Raw genomic sequence first — 17,076 nt, forward strand, 5'->3', positions numbered from 1 at the left:
AGGCACATTATGTATGGTAATGAGATGCCATAAATACTGATAAAAAATATAATGATAACTGAAAAGTTACAAATTATCATTAGATATGTGACATTAATGAGCTTTGTTTTCTTTTTATACCTTATGGACTGCAAGTTTATTTCTTTCACTAACTTTAAATATTTTGGTATGATCTGCTTCCGAAAAAAATAAAAAAGTATACTGTATTGCCAGAACTGTTCCAAAAAGGTCAGAATTCCATTAAAAAATTTCATTCAATATGTTGACAACATATAGAAGTACATTGAAACAACAATGTCTTAGAAGAAAAAAAGGCATGCTTATCGTAAACAATCGTCAATGTTGTCCTGCATTTGCTAAGTATGAACTTAAAATAGCATCAATCGAGTCTAACAATAGAATGAAAATTAAAATAATTTAATTTAATCAACATTAATATTGCTAAGATTGGATATTAAAAAGGCGTAAATGAGCGATCTTCCGGAAATATTTTTTATTACTTTAGACCATTGTTATTTCGAAAGGACTCGGATATTCTGCTCACGTATTTCGATCATTAGGCGGATGCAGTAAATGAATTAGACAGCATATAAAATTCAGATCACTTCTTACACCTTTCAGCTAATGATGCACATCTTCTATCTTTAAAATAATACGATTATAATAATTGCTAATGATTTAAGTTTAATGTGTGTCCTTGTTTGGCTAGGCATCTTTGGAACGGTTCCTTCTAAAGAAAACGGCTTCCACCTCGAGGCGGTTTCGCTAAATACTTTCTGGAAAATTGGAATATATTAAATAGATCATGATATTTGGCCGATAATTATGTACGCAATAGATGATCTATTTCACTTCAAACGATTAATCAACAAAAATACTGGATCTACACACTAGTAGATAGGCTTACAATTGGCATATTCTTTGGGATTTAACTTGAATGTGTTACTACTTTCGTTTAGCCCGGGATATATAAACATGGATAGACCGTTCCGATGGATGTGTTTAATGTGTTTATTTTTGCATTCATCTGGACAAAGCATTGCAGCGGTAAGGACCATTTTGAAGTTTCTTTTAAACTTAGTTTTGAAAAGCAAATCCTTTAAATTTACAAGCTTTATTTGGTTTTTGCGCAAATCCTTATATTGTTTAGTCTAATTTTCAACTGAATTAAAATTAAATATTTAAAATTAAAAATTGATAGAGGACTACAAAGTCGGACGATGCGATGTAACATACGAGCTCTTTCATTTTGTTTTCTCAGACAAACCAAAATTCTGCCCAAGGAACCTTTCCAAAGGCTTCAGGATTAAGTATGCCAATTCGTCACATAAATTCCCCAGCACAAAAAGGCGGGGGAAATGGGGCGCGCATTCCTGATCCTAGACTAGCAGCTCTGATGGGAACTGAGTTCCGCGGACCTGGAACTAAAACGAACCGTGGCAATTATTTGTCAAGAATGCCCTCCACTCAAGTGACTATGGCGCCAGGAATTCAGAGAAGCAGTTTAGGAAGCCCTTATCCCAACACAGCTTACAGTACTTCCCCTTTTCAGAGTACAGCATCCCATTATGCAGTTCATACCACTCCTTTCCCTAGATCGAGGACCTTACCACCTAAGAAACCGGTTGTCAGTAATGAATTTGTCCCACCAGCTCCAAAAAAGACAGCAATTCAGTTTCAAAAGGAACAGTTACGTTCAGCAATTCAGCCTCAAAAGGAACAGTTACGTTCAGCAATTCAGCCTCAAAAGGAACAGTTAAGTTATTCAGGTCAAAAGGAACAGAATAGCAATTCACCTTACAAACATGTACCGAATTCACGGAAAACTGTACAACCATTTGCTAATCAACAAAACGCCCATACTCCGCAACAAGTTCCACCAGGGAGGAAAGGACAGGAACAAACGTACAATAAACCAAACAGTGCAGCAACAATGCAACAAAAATTATCACATCCAATACAGATACAAACGTCCAGTGCTATTCAAAAATCTCCTTTTCGTAAGCAGCATCCATCTCCCAATCTACGAGGACAAACTTTGCCATCCAATGTTTTGCCAAATAAACCAACACCAAAACATGTTTCTTCAAAATATCAATATTCAAATACGCCATCTAGTGTCCTGCAAACTACTCCTCCTTTTCATAAAGATTCATCGTCGGTACCAAAAACGGGACGTACGCAGTTGTCACATCTGGGTGCCTTACAAGTTTCCCCTGTTTCACAGAAGGTAGCACAGAAAAGAATACATCCTGGACAAATTTCGTCATCCATTGTCTCGAAAATTCCGCCTTTTCACAAACCCAGAATGTCAAACAGAAATGAGCACACAGAAAAGTCGCCTACTTATATTATTAGACAGATACCAGAAGTCGTCCAAAATGTATTTCCACGAAAAAGGGAGCATATACAAATTTCATCTATTAATATTTTACGAAACTTGCCAGTCGATCATCAAATGGTGCCAGGAAGAGTGAATGATAAGCAAACTTTTCCATCTTATACAATACAAAATCCACAGGTTCCCCAACAAATAGCACCACAGAGAACAATGCCTGTGCAAACATCATCCTCCAACTTTCAAAATCAACCTGTTCAACAGCAGTGGATACAAACAGAAATGAAAAATACTCAGACATCACTAAATCCCCCACAAGATTTGCGTTTTACTAATACTGTGACTGACAAGAAAAGAGGTTTTGCAGAAGTAACATCAACAACTCCAGTTATGCAAACACAACCTATTCCTCAACAATCTTCACACTCCAACCCTTCGTACAATTCGTGGTCTAACTTGAATTCTCAAAACTTTCCTGTTTATAAGAATGTAGCTGCACGGAGAATGGAACCTCGGCAGATTGATCCATCATCACTATCCAATGCATTGTATAACTCACCTAATCCCACTCCGTCAGCCCCAGAAGAACATGAAACCTACACAACCTTTACCTTCAAAGTTCATACAAATTCAACCTATCCAACAACGCAAAGAACCAAGGAGAAACAATCCAGTTTACCAACAAGTACCGCCACGAAATAAAAAGAATTTACAAATTTCGACATCAAATATTGTACGACGCTTGCCAATCGAACATCAATTCATACCGCGAAAACCGAAGCATGGAAACATATCATATAAAACTTTGCAATATCCACGTGTACCCCAGCAGTTAGGTTCCGAAGGAATGAAATCCAAGAAATTCCCAACACCCAGTACATTACAAACAAAGCCTGTACAAAAAATGCCTTTACCTATACATTCTATGCAAACCGACCCTCCCCAAACAGCACCTCTTCCTATACAGTCTGTACAAACTCCTCAGACTTTGCTGAGAAAATCTATTACAGCTAAGTCACAAAAGCAGACACCTTTGGTGTACAATCAACAAACAGGTTTACCAGCAGACGGTAACGTGCAGTCAACAAGAGCAGAACAGCAAAAGGGTACAAAATCAAAAAAGAAGGTTGAACGAATACCTACAATAATCAATGGTAAAAAGTACATGATAGATCCACTCTTTGTTGATATTGTTAAAAGGTACATTTCAAAAGCAGGACTAAAAATGACAATCGGTCTTTCAAAAAATGTTATGCAAACTCTACCCAACAATAAACCTATGATTAGACAAAAAGTACCAAACCTTGGACACAAAATCTGACACAAAAATGAATTCAAACCAAGGAATATTGAATAAAATTAATAATTTTTCTCGGAGAGGAGAAGTAAAGACCCCAGCTCCAAGCACTAGGCACTTACAGAAGGATACTACAAATCCTTATATTCCACAGCCAAATACAGGTCGTGCGACAAATACTTTTATCTCACAGCCAACTTCCACACCAAGTACAAGGAAAATTGGTATCACAAGACAAATTCAAAACTGGAACCCACAAACTACAGTAATAACTGTTACAACCCCCAGCACGAAACCACCATTACTGCCCACAACGACCGCACCAAAGAGGAGAAAGGCACTACTTCTCCCATTCAGGAAGAGTCCTGTAAAACCAACAACAGCTAAACCGGTCACAAAATCAACATTAAGACCAACTCTTCCCTCTCAAATTCCACCAGCTCAGAAAACTACAAAACTTCCCAATATTGTTTTTAACACCCCAACAAACAAAATCAAAGGTCTTCTGTCCAATACTTTACAACCAACATCATCTCCCCGGACTCTGTTCAGCCGAAAAACCACAGGCCTTGCTCTTGATAAAGGTGTTACTCCTGTACCTAGTTTAACCAAGCCAACACTCAGATCTTCTAGTGGGTCGTTAGTAGGAACGATGCCGATTATTGATTCCCCGCCCAAATCAGAGACTCAACTTTCTAATCCTGTAAGTACGGGGAATAGTGCTGATAACATAGCAAACCCTGCAACCAATACCAGACCATCCGTTTCGAACGCTATTCTTCCAGGCCCTTATGTAAAAAGTGAATCAAATCAATTGTTATCCATTCCCGACAAACAAAAACTAAAAGCTAAGAAACAATCAAATAAAGATAAAAAGAATCAGATAAAATCAAAGAATTTCACAAAAGAAACCTCCTGTTAAAGTACAACTTGGATTTCATCTTAATCATTTTGGCCGCAAGAAATCTAAACAAGAAAAAAGTGACAGCCCGATAGACAGTGATGGATTCATACTCCGTGATATATATAGACAGAATGATGGATTGACTCATTCGAACACGGTTGGTGTCCACAGAGGATTTGTTGGGTTCAATAACGGAGGAAATAATGTTGAATTATTAGTTTTAAGATAGGTGTATAGGTTGGTAAATGATACCTAATATATATTTTTTCTGAGACTGATAATAAATAAAGTGGTATTGGTTAATAAAACATCAAAATAACAGTTTCCATTTTTTTATGGAAGCTTGTATGCAATGTACAAAGAATGTATAAAATATGACGTTTGATTATTAATACAGGAAGTACATGTATAATAAACCATCAAATTTTTGATGTATTGAAAAAAGAATTATGATAATTTGATTTGTAATGATTTGGAATATTAGAAATATGATAGAAATTTGATTAGATTTTTATGTAGTTTTAAAAACCACAGAGTTAAGACCTCTTTAAAAGTACTGTCTTTTAACAAATTAGTATTACAATAGAAAATTTGGTGTACACCAAATTTCTTTAATAAAAATTTGTAGGAAGACAGTTCTATCTGAAGAACAGTTGACAAATCTTTACAATTATTTGCATGTACTCAAATAATTAAAATCACCAATTACTGGACATTATCGAAATGAAAGCGTAGTGCTTTTCCTGGAAACTGGACAAAATCTTGCATTTTGATCAACTGCTCATTTAAAATGATCAAAGATTCTCTGATGTCTATTTAAAATGTCAATTTTCAGCTATATGCTTCAAATCTTTGTATACCCTTGTCATACTCATAAGCTGTTATGGCTCTATCGAGAACTTTAATTAAATTTTATGCGTGATAAACTTAATTTTCCATGTAAAGCTTTATAAATTTGAATTTTTGCCCCCTCCCTCCCAACTGCTAGTATACTTAAGGATAGATGATACAAACAAACCTTCGTTTAAAAACTTGTAAGTATCAACTTGGGAAATATTTTTATGAGTAAGATTGTATAGATTAATTAAGAAGGGTATAGACTTTTGAACGTCATAGAAGGTTTACGATTTCTTTATATTCTTTATCATTTGCATCATTTGCAATGAAATTAGGCCAAAAAAAAAATCAATCAATCAAGGCATCCATTTTTTGTTTTTATCATCTGTCCTTAAAGGTTGTATGCAACTCCAAACCTCCGATTTTATTCTAGAGCAAAATGCTGCCGGTATTTTTTCATAATGCTTTATTTCACAATAAGATTGATTGATTGTGTATTGTTTAACGTCCCTCTCGAGAATTTTTCACTCATATGGAGACGCCACCACTTGCTGGTGGAGAGCTGCAAATTTTTGTCCTGTACTCGGCACTCAGGGCCATTGAGCAGGGAGGGATCTTTTTCGTGCCAGCACACCTACTGCGACAATGGACCTCGGTTTATACGGCCTCATCCGAAGGACCGGTCTCAACGTTCCACAGTGGGATTCGAGCCCGCGACGTAAGGATCAACTCCTTACTTCGCGACTCTAGAGCAGACGCTCTAATCACTGCGCCACGCGGGCTGCTTCACAATAAGAATAAAGAAACATAGAATTATTCTATCATCCACTACATTAAACCCAACCAGCTTCAAAATTTAAAGTAAAATATTACAAAGATATTATATCTGTTGGTTCAGTTTTAACCAATATGACTTTATATCATATTTGATTTTTTTTTCTGTGAAATATCACAAACTAGTTTGCATAGACAGATTAAGTATTTCATGAAAAATAGTAATAACACAGCGAGGCCGTTACACATGTATTTACAATTAGACATCTCAAATATATGTACTATAACTGTGTATTATAAAAGTAACTATAATGCTTTTATTATATTTTTATGATACGTATATATAGTTATATAAAACGTATTAAACAAGAGGCCCATGGGCCTTATAGGTCACCTGAGCATTATGCAACAACTTTCCAGTGATTGAATTTGATTCATGTTTTAATCCAGATGCTGTGGCATTCACAATTTTTTGATCATCATAACAATACACTTAGCAGTTGCTTAGTTTGTTTACTTAATACCCATAGGCAGGGTAGGGGAACAAAAAATGCATTTATATCAGTAATATTCAGCATGATCAGTAATGCCCCAATCACACATTTTATGCCTAGATCCACACATTGCACAATTTTTGAAAAGGCCACCTTGCTTTTCAAAAATATTTGATTAATACCAAGGAGCAGATTTCAAACAATTCATCCAGTTTCAGTATATAAGTACAGCCCCTCCCCCCCTCCTTTACGGTACCCCTGACCCTGGGGCCTTGAAATTCACAATTCTGGAAGATTAGGACCCTTGCTTATCATAACTATATAGGTAGTTCATCTGCTTAATACCAAGGAGCAGAGAAGAAAACTTTCAAAGATTTATTGTATATTCACTATATAATCAATAGAGCCCCACCCTATCACTAGAACCCCTGACCCTAGGGCCATAAAATTCACAATTTTGGAAGAGGTATTCTTGCTCATCATAACAATGTAATTAGTTTATTTCATTCCTAGGAGCAGAAAAGAATTTTTTTTCAAAGAATTCATGTATTTTCAATATATAATCAATAGAGCCCTGCCCTAACACCAGAACCCCTGACCCTGGGGCCATAAAATTCACAATTTTGGTAGAGGCACTCTTGCTCATCATAACTATGCACTTATTTAGTTTATTTAATACCCAGGAGCAGAGAATAAGATTTTCAAAGAATTCATGTATTTTCACTATATAATCTATAGAGCCCCCCCCTTACACCAGAACCCCTAACCCTGGGGCCATAAAATTCACAATTTTGGTAGAGGCACTCTTGCTCATTATAACTATGCACTTAGTTAGTTTATTTAATACCCAGGAGCAGAGAAGAAGATTTTCAAAGAATTCATGTAATTTCACTATATAATCTATAGAGCCCCGCCCTAACACCAGAACCCCTGACCCTGGGGCCATAAAATTCACAATTTTGGTAGAGGCATGCTCATCATAACTATGCACTTAGTTAGTTTATTTGATACCCAGGAGCAGAGAAGAAGATTTTCAAAGAATTCGTGTATTTTCACTATTATAATCTATAGAGCCCCACCCTAACACCAGAACCCCTAACCCTGGGGCCTTAAAATTCACAATTTTGGTAGAGGCACTCTTGCTAATCATAACTATGTACTTAGTAGGTTTATTTAATACTCAGTAGCAGAGAAGAAGATTTTCAAAGAAATAATGCATTTTCACTATATACTTATTTAGCCCCGCCCTAGCACTAGAACCCCTGACCCCGGGGCCATGAATTTCACAATTTTGGTAGAGGACTCAATGCTGATTACAATCATGCAAACAGTTTGACTGCTTGATGTCCAGGAGTAAAGAAGAAGATTTTTAAAGATTGCACTAATTTTAGTGGTTTTTGCCCCACCCCCAAGGCCACAGGGGGGCAGGGACCATGAAATTCACAATTTTTGTTCCTCTTTACCCATAGATGCTATATGCCAAATTTGGTAGGTTCAGTGGTTTCAGAGAAGAAGCTGAAAATGTTCAAATGTTAACGCACGACGAACGACGACGGACGAAAAGTGATAGCAATAGGTCACCTGAGTTGACCTAAAAAGATTACAAAGTGAACTTTGAAGTATTTTTCAATTCATTTATATTCTATTGGAGGGCAATCGTAGGGTTCATTTGATTTACTTTTGTCAACATTTTTCTCATTCATGTGAGAAACTATGTCATCATCATTTACAAAGTCGTCGATGGCATCGCCTCCCTCCCCTTCTTCTTGATCCTCATCATAAACCTCATCACCAGGATGGTCGCTGACACTACTGCGTGGAGTGTATGGATATTCCTCAATATCGTAATTGCTTTTATAAGACTCATTACTTTGGTTCGTTCCCTCTCCAGTAACATGTGTAGAGTTTTGCATGCCCGATCTAGTGTTTAAATTCTTATTTTCATATGAAATAGCTTCTCTTTTCTTACCAGTCTGAATTTCATAATGATCACTTTGACTAGGGGTTTGATTTCGTATTTCTTGAGATGTTTCCATTGCTTTCTCTTCATTATCAGAGATATTATCAGCTGGATCATCATCGAATTTGTTGCTCAGTTTTTGATCCATTCTTTTAGAATCTTTTTTGCTTTCTCTATTCTTTGTCCCCTTGATGTGAGTACTTTTCGCATTTGTGGAAGACAGAACCTCCTTTTTCTTGGCACCGTAGTGATCTGATTTGCTGTGTGTCACATCGTCAGTACTTGAGTTATCTGAAAGTGAGCTACAGTTATCACTCAAGCAATCAACATGACCAGATTCAGAAACTTCAATCTCAACATTAAAATCTGCAGTCTTATTAATATTTTCGGAAATGTTATTCTCGACGTGTGTTTCTGTTAAAGACAATTGATTGGCTTCAGTTTCTGTAGAGTTTTCACTTGTTCCTTGGACCAGTGATATTTCCTCTGAATTGTTGCATGAAAGAAATCCTAAACGAATGACGGATCCATCGATAGCCTCTTCAATTCTGAAGCCTTGTGTTTCTGGGTATTTATCGATGTCAAAGACCAACTCTTTATTGTAGTCATGTTGCTGGACTCCATTAGATGGTAATATGATGTCGCTGTCGTCACTGTCCGAACTATCCTTGGTAAACGTGTCGTTGTTGTTTTCACTTTTCTCTTCCTGATACACCCCATTCTTATCTACTCCTGAAGCTTCTGATAGTTTGAAGTTTTCCTCTCCATTCAAATCATTTTGCAGATCTTCACTTTCGACATCGGACAAAGAGAGACTACTCTCGTCTGAGTCATAGTTGGCCTCGGTACTCCACTTGCTTTTCCCTAACGACCGCCGTCTTCTATCCCTTTCTTCTGTTCTCTTTTTTCTGATGGAATCGTCGCTAAATTCTGCTTTGGTTGTGATTGCTTTATAATTGCTTTCATAGAACTCTTGCTCTTCTTCCTCTATTTTAAACAATGGATGTTGATACGCAAGAAGAATACTTTCTTGCAAATGGAATTCAAAGTCTTCGCCTGTACAATCAATACAAGAGGCTGCGCCAAGCACTACATTCTCACTAACTGGAGCAACCAGCGTGTCGTTTGATTTTACGTTTCCTTCTTCAAAATAGTAATGGTTAGTAGTTTCTTTGTCTTCGGATGATCGTTCATTATTGGCAATGAACGATGGCTTTTCAGTAGTTGGTTGTCTTCTGTGTTTGTCGTCCGTACTCTGTGAGACCTGCAGACACTGGTCATCTTCATTCGTGATAGAATCGTCTTTATCCGTTTTCTCCAAATCAGATTCATTCAAACATGCAGCAGGTTGTGTTCTTTTATGCAAGGTAGGATTCATTTTAACTCACCTTTCTTCTATTTATTTTTTTAATTTACAAATCTACAAAGAAAATAATTTGCTTGGAATAAATAGCTATCAATATCGTCTTTTAATAAAAAAAAAAAAAAAGATTGGAGCAGAGAAAACCAAAAGTTAAGAAATTAATGTTTAAATAAGAAATCTACTCACTGTAATTTATTTCTTTAGGCCTAATATTTTTCGTGAAATAGCAGATTACAATTTACATTGTTCAACATACAAGTCCGGATATCCGAAAATTGTTCTTTTGTAGGAAAAAAAACCAACTCTTTGGTTTGTTTTGTAAGTTTAAAATATATATTCCTAGTAGGTAAAATAATTAGATATTCAAAAATTGTTCAATATCAGAAAAAAAGTCTGGATTACATAATTAAAATTGCAATGATTCATTAATGATTGAACAAAAAGAAATAAAACTAGATACTCTTGTTGCTACAGCAACAAATAAGGTCTTCCGTTCTTCAGACTTCTTTATTTATCTGTAAGAAGGATATTTATCTATTTTAAAAAAATAAAGGACAAAATGCAAAAAAGAAGAATCCTCGATCTAGGCTCGATCCCAAAACCAGAATGAAAGTCTGACACGCTAACCACTGAGCCATTGAGTTCGACAACAAAAAAAGGTTTTTTGTAAACTTATCATTTTAAGGTTGAAGGAAGTAGTTTCGTAGTACTCATTCTATAAAATATATTTATGGGATAGTATGATACTCAATTAATAAAGTTTTTCTCTCATAACTGGAAGTTGCTGTTTTTGTTTCTTTTGGGATGGACATATATCTGAACAACAATTAAGATGCAATAGTGTGATGCCAAGAAGTATTCCTAAAGAAGAATTAAAATTCATGATTTCTTTGATCACTTCCTGTGACGACCGGAAGTGACGGCAGACAATCTTATCTTAATTGTTTTTGCCAACTCATCAAGATTAACCACTTTATTAATGTCTTAATCTCTCAACGTTTACGAGATCTAGCTATGATAACTTCTCATTTTGAGGACAGGAAATCACGCGACCGGAAGTGAGTTTTGCAAAAATTTCTTGACGATAATGTAGACAGTTGCAGTCTGAATAGCATTTCCGAAAATCATTACAAATACTTTATAAATAAATGATATTTATTAGAAAGAAAAACACTCAAATTATGTAGTTTCCCTCTTTTAACCGGAAGTTGTCTCTTTTTGTTTCCAGTGGTACTGAAATAATTGAAAACAAGAAATAAGATGCTCTAATGTGAGGCTAAAACAGTTTCATAAAAGAAAAGTTGAAAATTTCGATTTTTTGGATCACTTCCTGTGACGACCGGAAGTGACGGCAGACGATCTTATCACAACTAATTTTGCCTACTTATCAAGATCTATCACTCTAGATAGGTTTGGTGTCTTTATCTTTTACCGATTACGAGATCTAGCTATGATAACTTCTCATTTTGAGGACCGGAAATCACGCGACCGGAAGTAAATTTTACAAAGATATTTGACGTTACTGTAGACATTTGCAGTCTAAATAACATATCCAAAAACCATTTCAAATACATTACGCATAAAAAATATTTATGGGAGAGAAAAATACTGAAAATATGCAGTTTTTTTTTATAACCGGAAGTTGTCGTTTTTGTTTTGAGACTGATATATTTCGAAAAAAACAAGATATAATGTGATGTAAAAAAGTTTCAAAAAATAAAAAGTTGAAATTTTCGATTTCTTTGATCACTTCCTGTGACGACCGGAAGTGACGGCACACGATGTTAACCCAATTGGTTTTGCCTACTTATCAAGATCTATCACTCATATAAGTTTGGTGTCTTTATCTTTTACCGTTTCTGAGATATGACTCGGACAAAACTTTTTTGAAAAAAGCGGAAATCGGACATAACTGACGACCGGAAGTGAATTTTGAAAAAATGAAAAAAACGCCTGAGCGTATTTTCATTCTCTATCATCCCTGAAAATTTCAGGAAAATCCGTCTAGCCATCTCTGAGAAATCCGATTTACAAGAAAAGGGGAAAAAAATAATAATAAAAAGAAACAGTAGAATCACTATAAGGTCTTCCGTCTGAAACGGAAGACCTTAATTACACAATTAAGGACCAGGAAAAATTTATCACAATGATGGGACCAGTACAAAACAAAATTTTCATTTCACAAAAGTACGTGTCCCATGACACTCGTATTAAAAAAAATCTGTCCCATGCCTTAAGACTTATAAAAAATTACTGTCCCATGGTTACATCTTGATGTGAGAAGTTAGTGAGAGTTATTGGAACAAGACAAAGGATTCTTTCAGATAACAGATATTTTAGACATCGTTGAAAGTTTGTTCATTTTCATAATCTTTGTCACTTTGTAATATTTTCCATTAATTTGAAGATTTATGTTGCCATTATCCTTATGACTTTTTAAAAGATTTTTTTGGGAAAAAAAACAATATATTTTAAAATTTAATGAATATTTCTCTTTAGTAAAGTACAGGGGTTCATTTTACAAATGAATTTACGACTCATGCAGAACCATTTCATTCTGCTTAAGACTTTCTAATTTACATTTAATTGAAAATGGTTTTAATCTATATAAAAGGAATTTGGAAAGAGGTTTTTATGTTAACAACTTTAAACAGAATAATTAATTTGTCAAAATTCTATAATCAACGGTTTTTTTTTTTTTTGGTGTTAGTCGTAAGTTTTTTTTGTAAAACGGGCCCCTGTAACTTTAATGCTAAAATGTTTTTGTTCCAATGTTTTCCTCGATGTAAAAACTCATTGTCCCATGCCTGTTTGTACCGGTCCCATCATTGTGATAAATTTTGTCTGGTCCCTAATATGAACTTCAATGTAGGTTAATATGTAGTTATAAACTAATATAAACTTAAGGAAACATTTATAACTATTGTCGTTTCCGAAACGTTTCCTTAAATATAAGTTGAAAGGACTACTGTATATTTTTCCCCGCATGGTGTTTTAGAAATATGGATTGCTTCAGTTTTAACAAATCAGTTACAAAATGGAACCATGACATTTCCTTGTCCAGACTTCCATTTAACATTGTGTTAGGATGCCTTCTCGTGATCGGCATTGTTGGAAATTCAATAGTTGTTCATGTGTGTCGCCTTAAGCAAAAGAGAGGTAACCGTTTCTATATACTGTTATTAGCTGTCCTTGATATCCTGACCAGTATAGATACAGTTGTCAGTGTAATATTCTTCAATTCCTTCTATGTAAATTTTCCCTCCAACGTGGTGTGTAAAACAATAACGTATTTTATGTGGACGACGCCTTCCTCTTCCTCTCTGATGATACTGATCATCGCATTACAGCGGTTTCTTCTCGTCTACAAACCAACCAAACGATACTTGGATCCTCGTCGCCATAGGATCGTAGTTGTTTTAACTGTTATTCTTGTTCCTTTGGTTATTGCTATTCCGATGTGCATTTTCTCTGGAACGGTTGAAATCAAACTTTTTCTCTTGGACGGTCAAAATAGGACAAAGTGTTCCTGTGAGTCGAGTGCTGGTAGATTTGTAGGAACTGAAGAAAATTATCTAGTTTTTCTTTTCATTCTATCACTTCTTCTTATACTGGCAACCGCTCTTTTCTACATTCCTGTAGGAATGATGATTATAAGAAAACATCGGGAATTAAAATCGTCGCAAAATGCTCAAGATTTTTCATTGAATTCTATTGATGCTGTGGCGTCCGCTACCTCAGATTCAAATGACGTGGAAACAAATTTGAAAGCGGAAAGGCGCGAAAATCGCAGACGACCTAACAAAACCTTAAATTTTCACATGATGTTCGGAGTTATAGTTATTTCTTACCTTCTGGCTTACATACCTACCTTTTCCTTACTCCTCATTCAGAGAGGTAAACCCAGTTATTGGTTAGAAATGACAGGATGGGAGTTGACAACTTTGCTTCTTCTTCGAAGGTTCCATCTCTTTTCGAACATCATCAATCCGTTTGTATATGGTTATTTCGATATCACCTTCAGGGATTATTACCATTCACTTCTAAGGACAATGTTTCAGTGCTTTAGGAAGGCGGGTTCATCTAACTGTAACGATCATGTGAGCTCAATTGATAATGAGACAGTGAGCACGAAATATTAGCAAAAGACATTTGTATTCTTAACTTGTAACTAACATTCTAGAAACATATGCTTGAAATATTTTATCTTAAAATTAGTGTATATAAATGTTTTCAACATTCCTATTTATTATCTGTCACAAAAAAGCTCTGAAAATTTTATGAGTTATTTATTGCAAAAAGAAAAAATGAAAAATTTAAAGATAATTCAAACAGTGTCTTGTATAATTATAGAGACTTCAAGTGAAAATTTTTAAAAGCATATGCTTACTTTTCACATCCTTACATAAAGTAACATTGTATGCGGTTATTGTATTCATGAAATCCACAAAGAAATGCACTGCTGATGATTTGTCAAGATGATATACCGAGGAATTTTTTTTTCAATTTTTTTCTTTCGTTGAATTCAATTCTTAATGGAATTTCAATGAAAGAGGAATGTAAATTTGACACACTAATTTCCTTCTTCATTATTCATAAATCAATCGACCTTGAAGATTTTACCTGTCACAAGAATGGGGAAATCTTTTTGAAGCTTCGCAGTTTTCTGCGTAACAATCTGAATAATTGTATAATACACTTAATTGTGTAAATCAAATGTGTCATCACTATACATGTTTAATATTTCTTCCATATTAATTAATTTTTGCTGCATCGATGTATAGAAAATAACAATGATTTTAAACGATGTATAGAAAATAACAATGATTTTAAATAGTATTTGTTTTTAAGATTTTTTAATACTCCATTCAAAATAAATAAAATGAATTCAGATTTGATTTTGCTTCTTTGCTATAATATTTTTTACCAAGCCTTAAAGTTAACCATCATACATTTTATGGATAGAGTATGCTGTATTGAAGAAAATCTAACAGCTTTTTATGTGCAATAATTTATTATTTATTACAAAATACAATAAATAAATTAACATTTAAAGTGAAATAATTTAAGAACAATTATATCATAAAGTCGTATCCTGAGGTATATATACAAACACAGTCTTGCATCCGCTTACATCCAAACGTTTTACACACTTTTCTTTAATACTGATTCTGAATTATCCGTTCTAAACTGATAGTTTCTTGCTTATGAAAGCTTTTGTTTTGTTATTATTGGCCAATTTCTTCACAACAGCAACCTTTCCGTGCTTGGTAAGTGCTAGCTGTGGAATGTAGTTTTGTAGCCAGGCGAGGTCGGCCGGAGCAGTGTTAGCGCCACCTCCTGGCGAACCTGACAGGACTCCAGGTAGCTGTAAGGGGTCCAACAGAGGGTTGGGTGAGGTGGCCTGATTGGCCAATGCTGCAGCATATACATCAAGAGCCACTGAGTTTCCAAATCCAGCTCCTAATCCCAGTTGAGATCCCTGTCCTACGTTGGTCTGAGAGCCAGTAGCAGCTTGGGACGATAATCCAAAGTTACTTAGCGAAGAAGAACTACCCTGTGAAGCCGTTCCACTGTTCAATGATATCTGTTTTCCCGTATTTCCTATGTAGTTCAGAGAAGCCGAACTGCCAGCACTAGGCTCTAACATATGTGAGAGTAAGGCCTCCATCAAAAGAGACTGTTGGTTGATGGGCTGGATTGTATAGGTTGGGAATGGAAGCGCAGTTGTTGTAGTTGTAGCAGCAGTGGTTGTGGTGGTAGCTGGTGTGGTTGTTAGAGCAGGAGTGGTTGTGGTTGTGGTAGCCTCTGTGGTGGTGGTAGTGGTGGCTTCAGTGGTCGTTGCTTGAGTTGTTGTTGTGGTTGTTTCAGGGGCTGCTGTTGTGGTAGTCGTTGTTGTTGGAGCAGGCTTTTTATTTACTTTCACAATCATTTTTTGCAAGAGATTCAACAAAATTTGCATATTTGGGTTAGGACTTGGTCGTGGCATCACCTTCTTTTGATATTGTATATTGTTTCGTAGCCCAGCCACTGTGTGGACTTCATTTTGATGTCCTATAACGGTCACTTGATTGCTTGGATATCTGATAGACTTAATATTAACGAAGTGGGACTGCGGTCTTTGTGGTGGGTATGGTGATCCACCTTTTGGAGGCGGATATGAAGCCTTCTTCTTGGGAGAACCTCCAGATTTTTTCTTTGGAGCCTTTTTCGGGGCTTTTTGTGGAGGCGTTGTCGGGATTGGAGGTAAGGTGGTAGGGGGAACAGGATTCTTGGCTTTTGGTGGAGCTGGTGCTTTCTTCTTGGGGAGCTTCATCTTTTTGGGTGATTTCTTCGGTGTAGGTGACTTTTTCGGTGCTTTTGCAGTTTTGGGAGGAGCCGATGGTGCCTTAGCTGGGCCCCAACCACCTCCTCCTATGTTAAGAGTTGGAGTGAAGGTATTGCTGATCGGTGCATGGAAATTCAATCTGACATGGGTATCATGCGTTCCTTGAGTGTGGGTAACAACATTTGTGTTTGGGTATGAAGCTGCATTAGAATGACTAACGAAAACAAAAGGCTCCACGGAATTCGTATTGATGTTCACATTTTGATTTTGGTTCTGATACCAGCCCTGCAAGAAGTAAAACGAAACAATATATTAATTAATAAACTTTTACATGTACTTTAAAAAGAACAGATAGTAAAACTGCAATACAAAATCAAATAGATATATACCTGTATTAGAGGGAGGAATCCAACCAAACAGAGAACCAACCCGTTCCTCGCCATAGCTCTCATCTGATCTAATAGTTGTTTGTTGTCTTTATATATACTCCTCCTCTGTTGGTAATCATATGAATTAATTATCAACTTAATTTATTTTACATTTTTTACAGTCAATATGGTGCTATGTCGATAAGTAATTTGAATGACATTGATACCTGTGCGTGATCAAAGATATGCTAACATGATCATCTCGGTGTCTTCACTTCGTCACTTGCAATGAGAAGGGTCAAATTTTGACAGTCTGAAAATAATTTTGATTTCCTCGTCCCAAGGTACTCTTGTTACCAATTAATTTGTTAATCATCATTTTTTGTGATCATACATTAGTCGCTCATTTAACG

The 17,076-nt window shown here is 35.7% G+C and overlaps 2 protein-coding genes and 1 pseudogene across 2 annotated transcripts; 2 read left to right on the forward strand and 1 right to left on the reverse strand.

Moving 5' to 3' along the window:
* Nucleotides 1-691: 691 nt before the first annotated feature.
* Nucleotides 692-4,931, forward strand: LOC134258710 (mucin-2-like; annotated as a pseudogene).
* Nucleotides 4,932-12,954: 8,023 nt separating this feature from the next.
* Nucleotides 12,955-14,131, forward strand: LOC134258675 (uncharacterized). The gene is made up of 2 exons (XM_062741220.1): nucleotides 12,955-13,126; nucleotides 13,318-14,131. The coding sequence occupies exons 1-2, from the start codon at nucleotides 13,100-13,102 to the stop codon at nucleotides 14,107-14,109; spliced, it is 819 nt and encodes a 272-aa protein (XP_062597204.1). The 5' UTR covers nucleotides 12,955-13,099; the 3' UTR covers nucleotides 14,110-14,131.
* An 844-nt stretch (nucleotides 14,132-14,975) lies between these two features.
* Nucleotides 14,976-16,759, reverse strand: LOC134258676 (mucin-5AC-like). Its single transcript, XM_062741221.1, has 2 exons — nucleotides 16,685-16,759; nucleotides 14,976-16,580 (listed from the first exon to the last, which is right to left on the reverse strand). Exons 1-2 carry the CDS (start codon nucleotides 16,745-16,747, stop codon nucleotides 15,153-15,155), a joined length of 1,491 nt encoding a protein of 496 aa, XP_062597205.1. The 5' UTR covers nucleotides 16,748-16,759; the 3' UTR covers nucleotides 14,976-15,152.
* Nucleotides 16,760-17,076: the final 317 nt, after the last annotated feature.

Source organism: Saccostrea cucullata, unplaced genomic scaffold, assembly GCF_032062105.1.
Source record: "Saccostrea cucullata isolate Sc308-1 unplaced genomic scaffold, CSIRO_AGI_Scuc_v1 ctg27, whole genome shotgun sequence".
Classification (NCBI taxonomy): domain Eukaryota; kingdom Metazoa; phylum Mollusca; class Bivalvia; order Ostreida; family Ostreidae; genus Saccostrea; species Saccostrea cuccullata.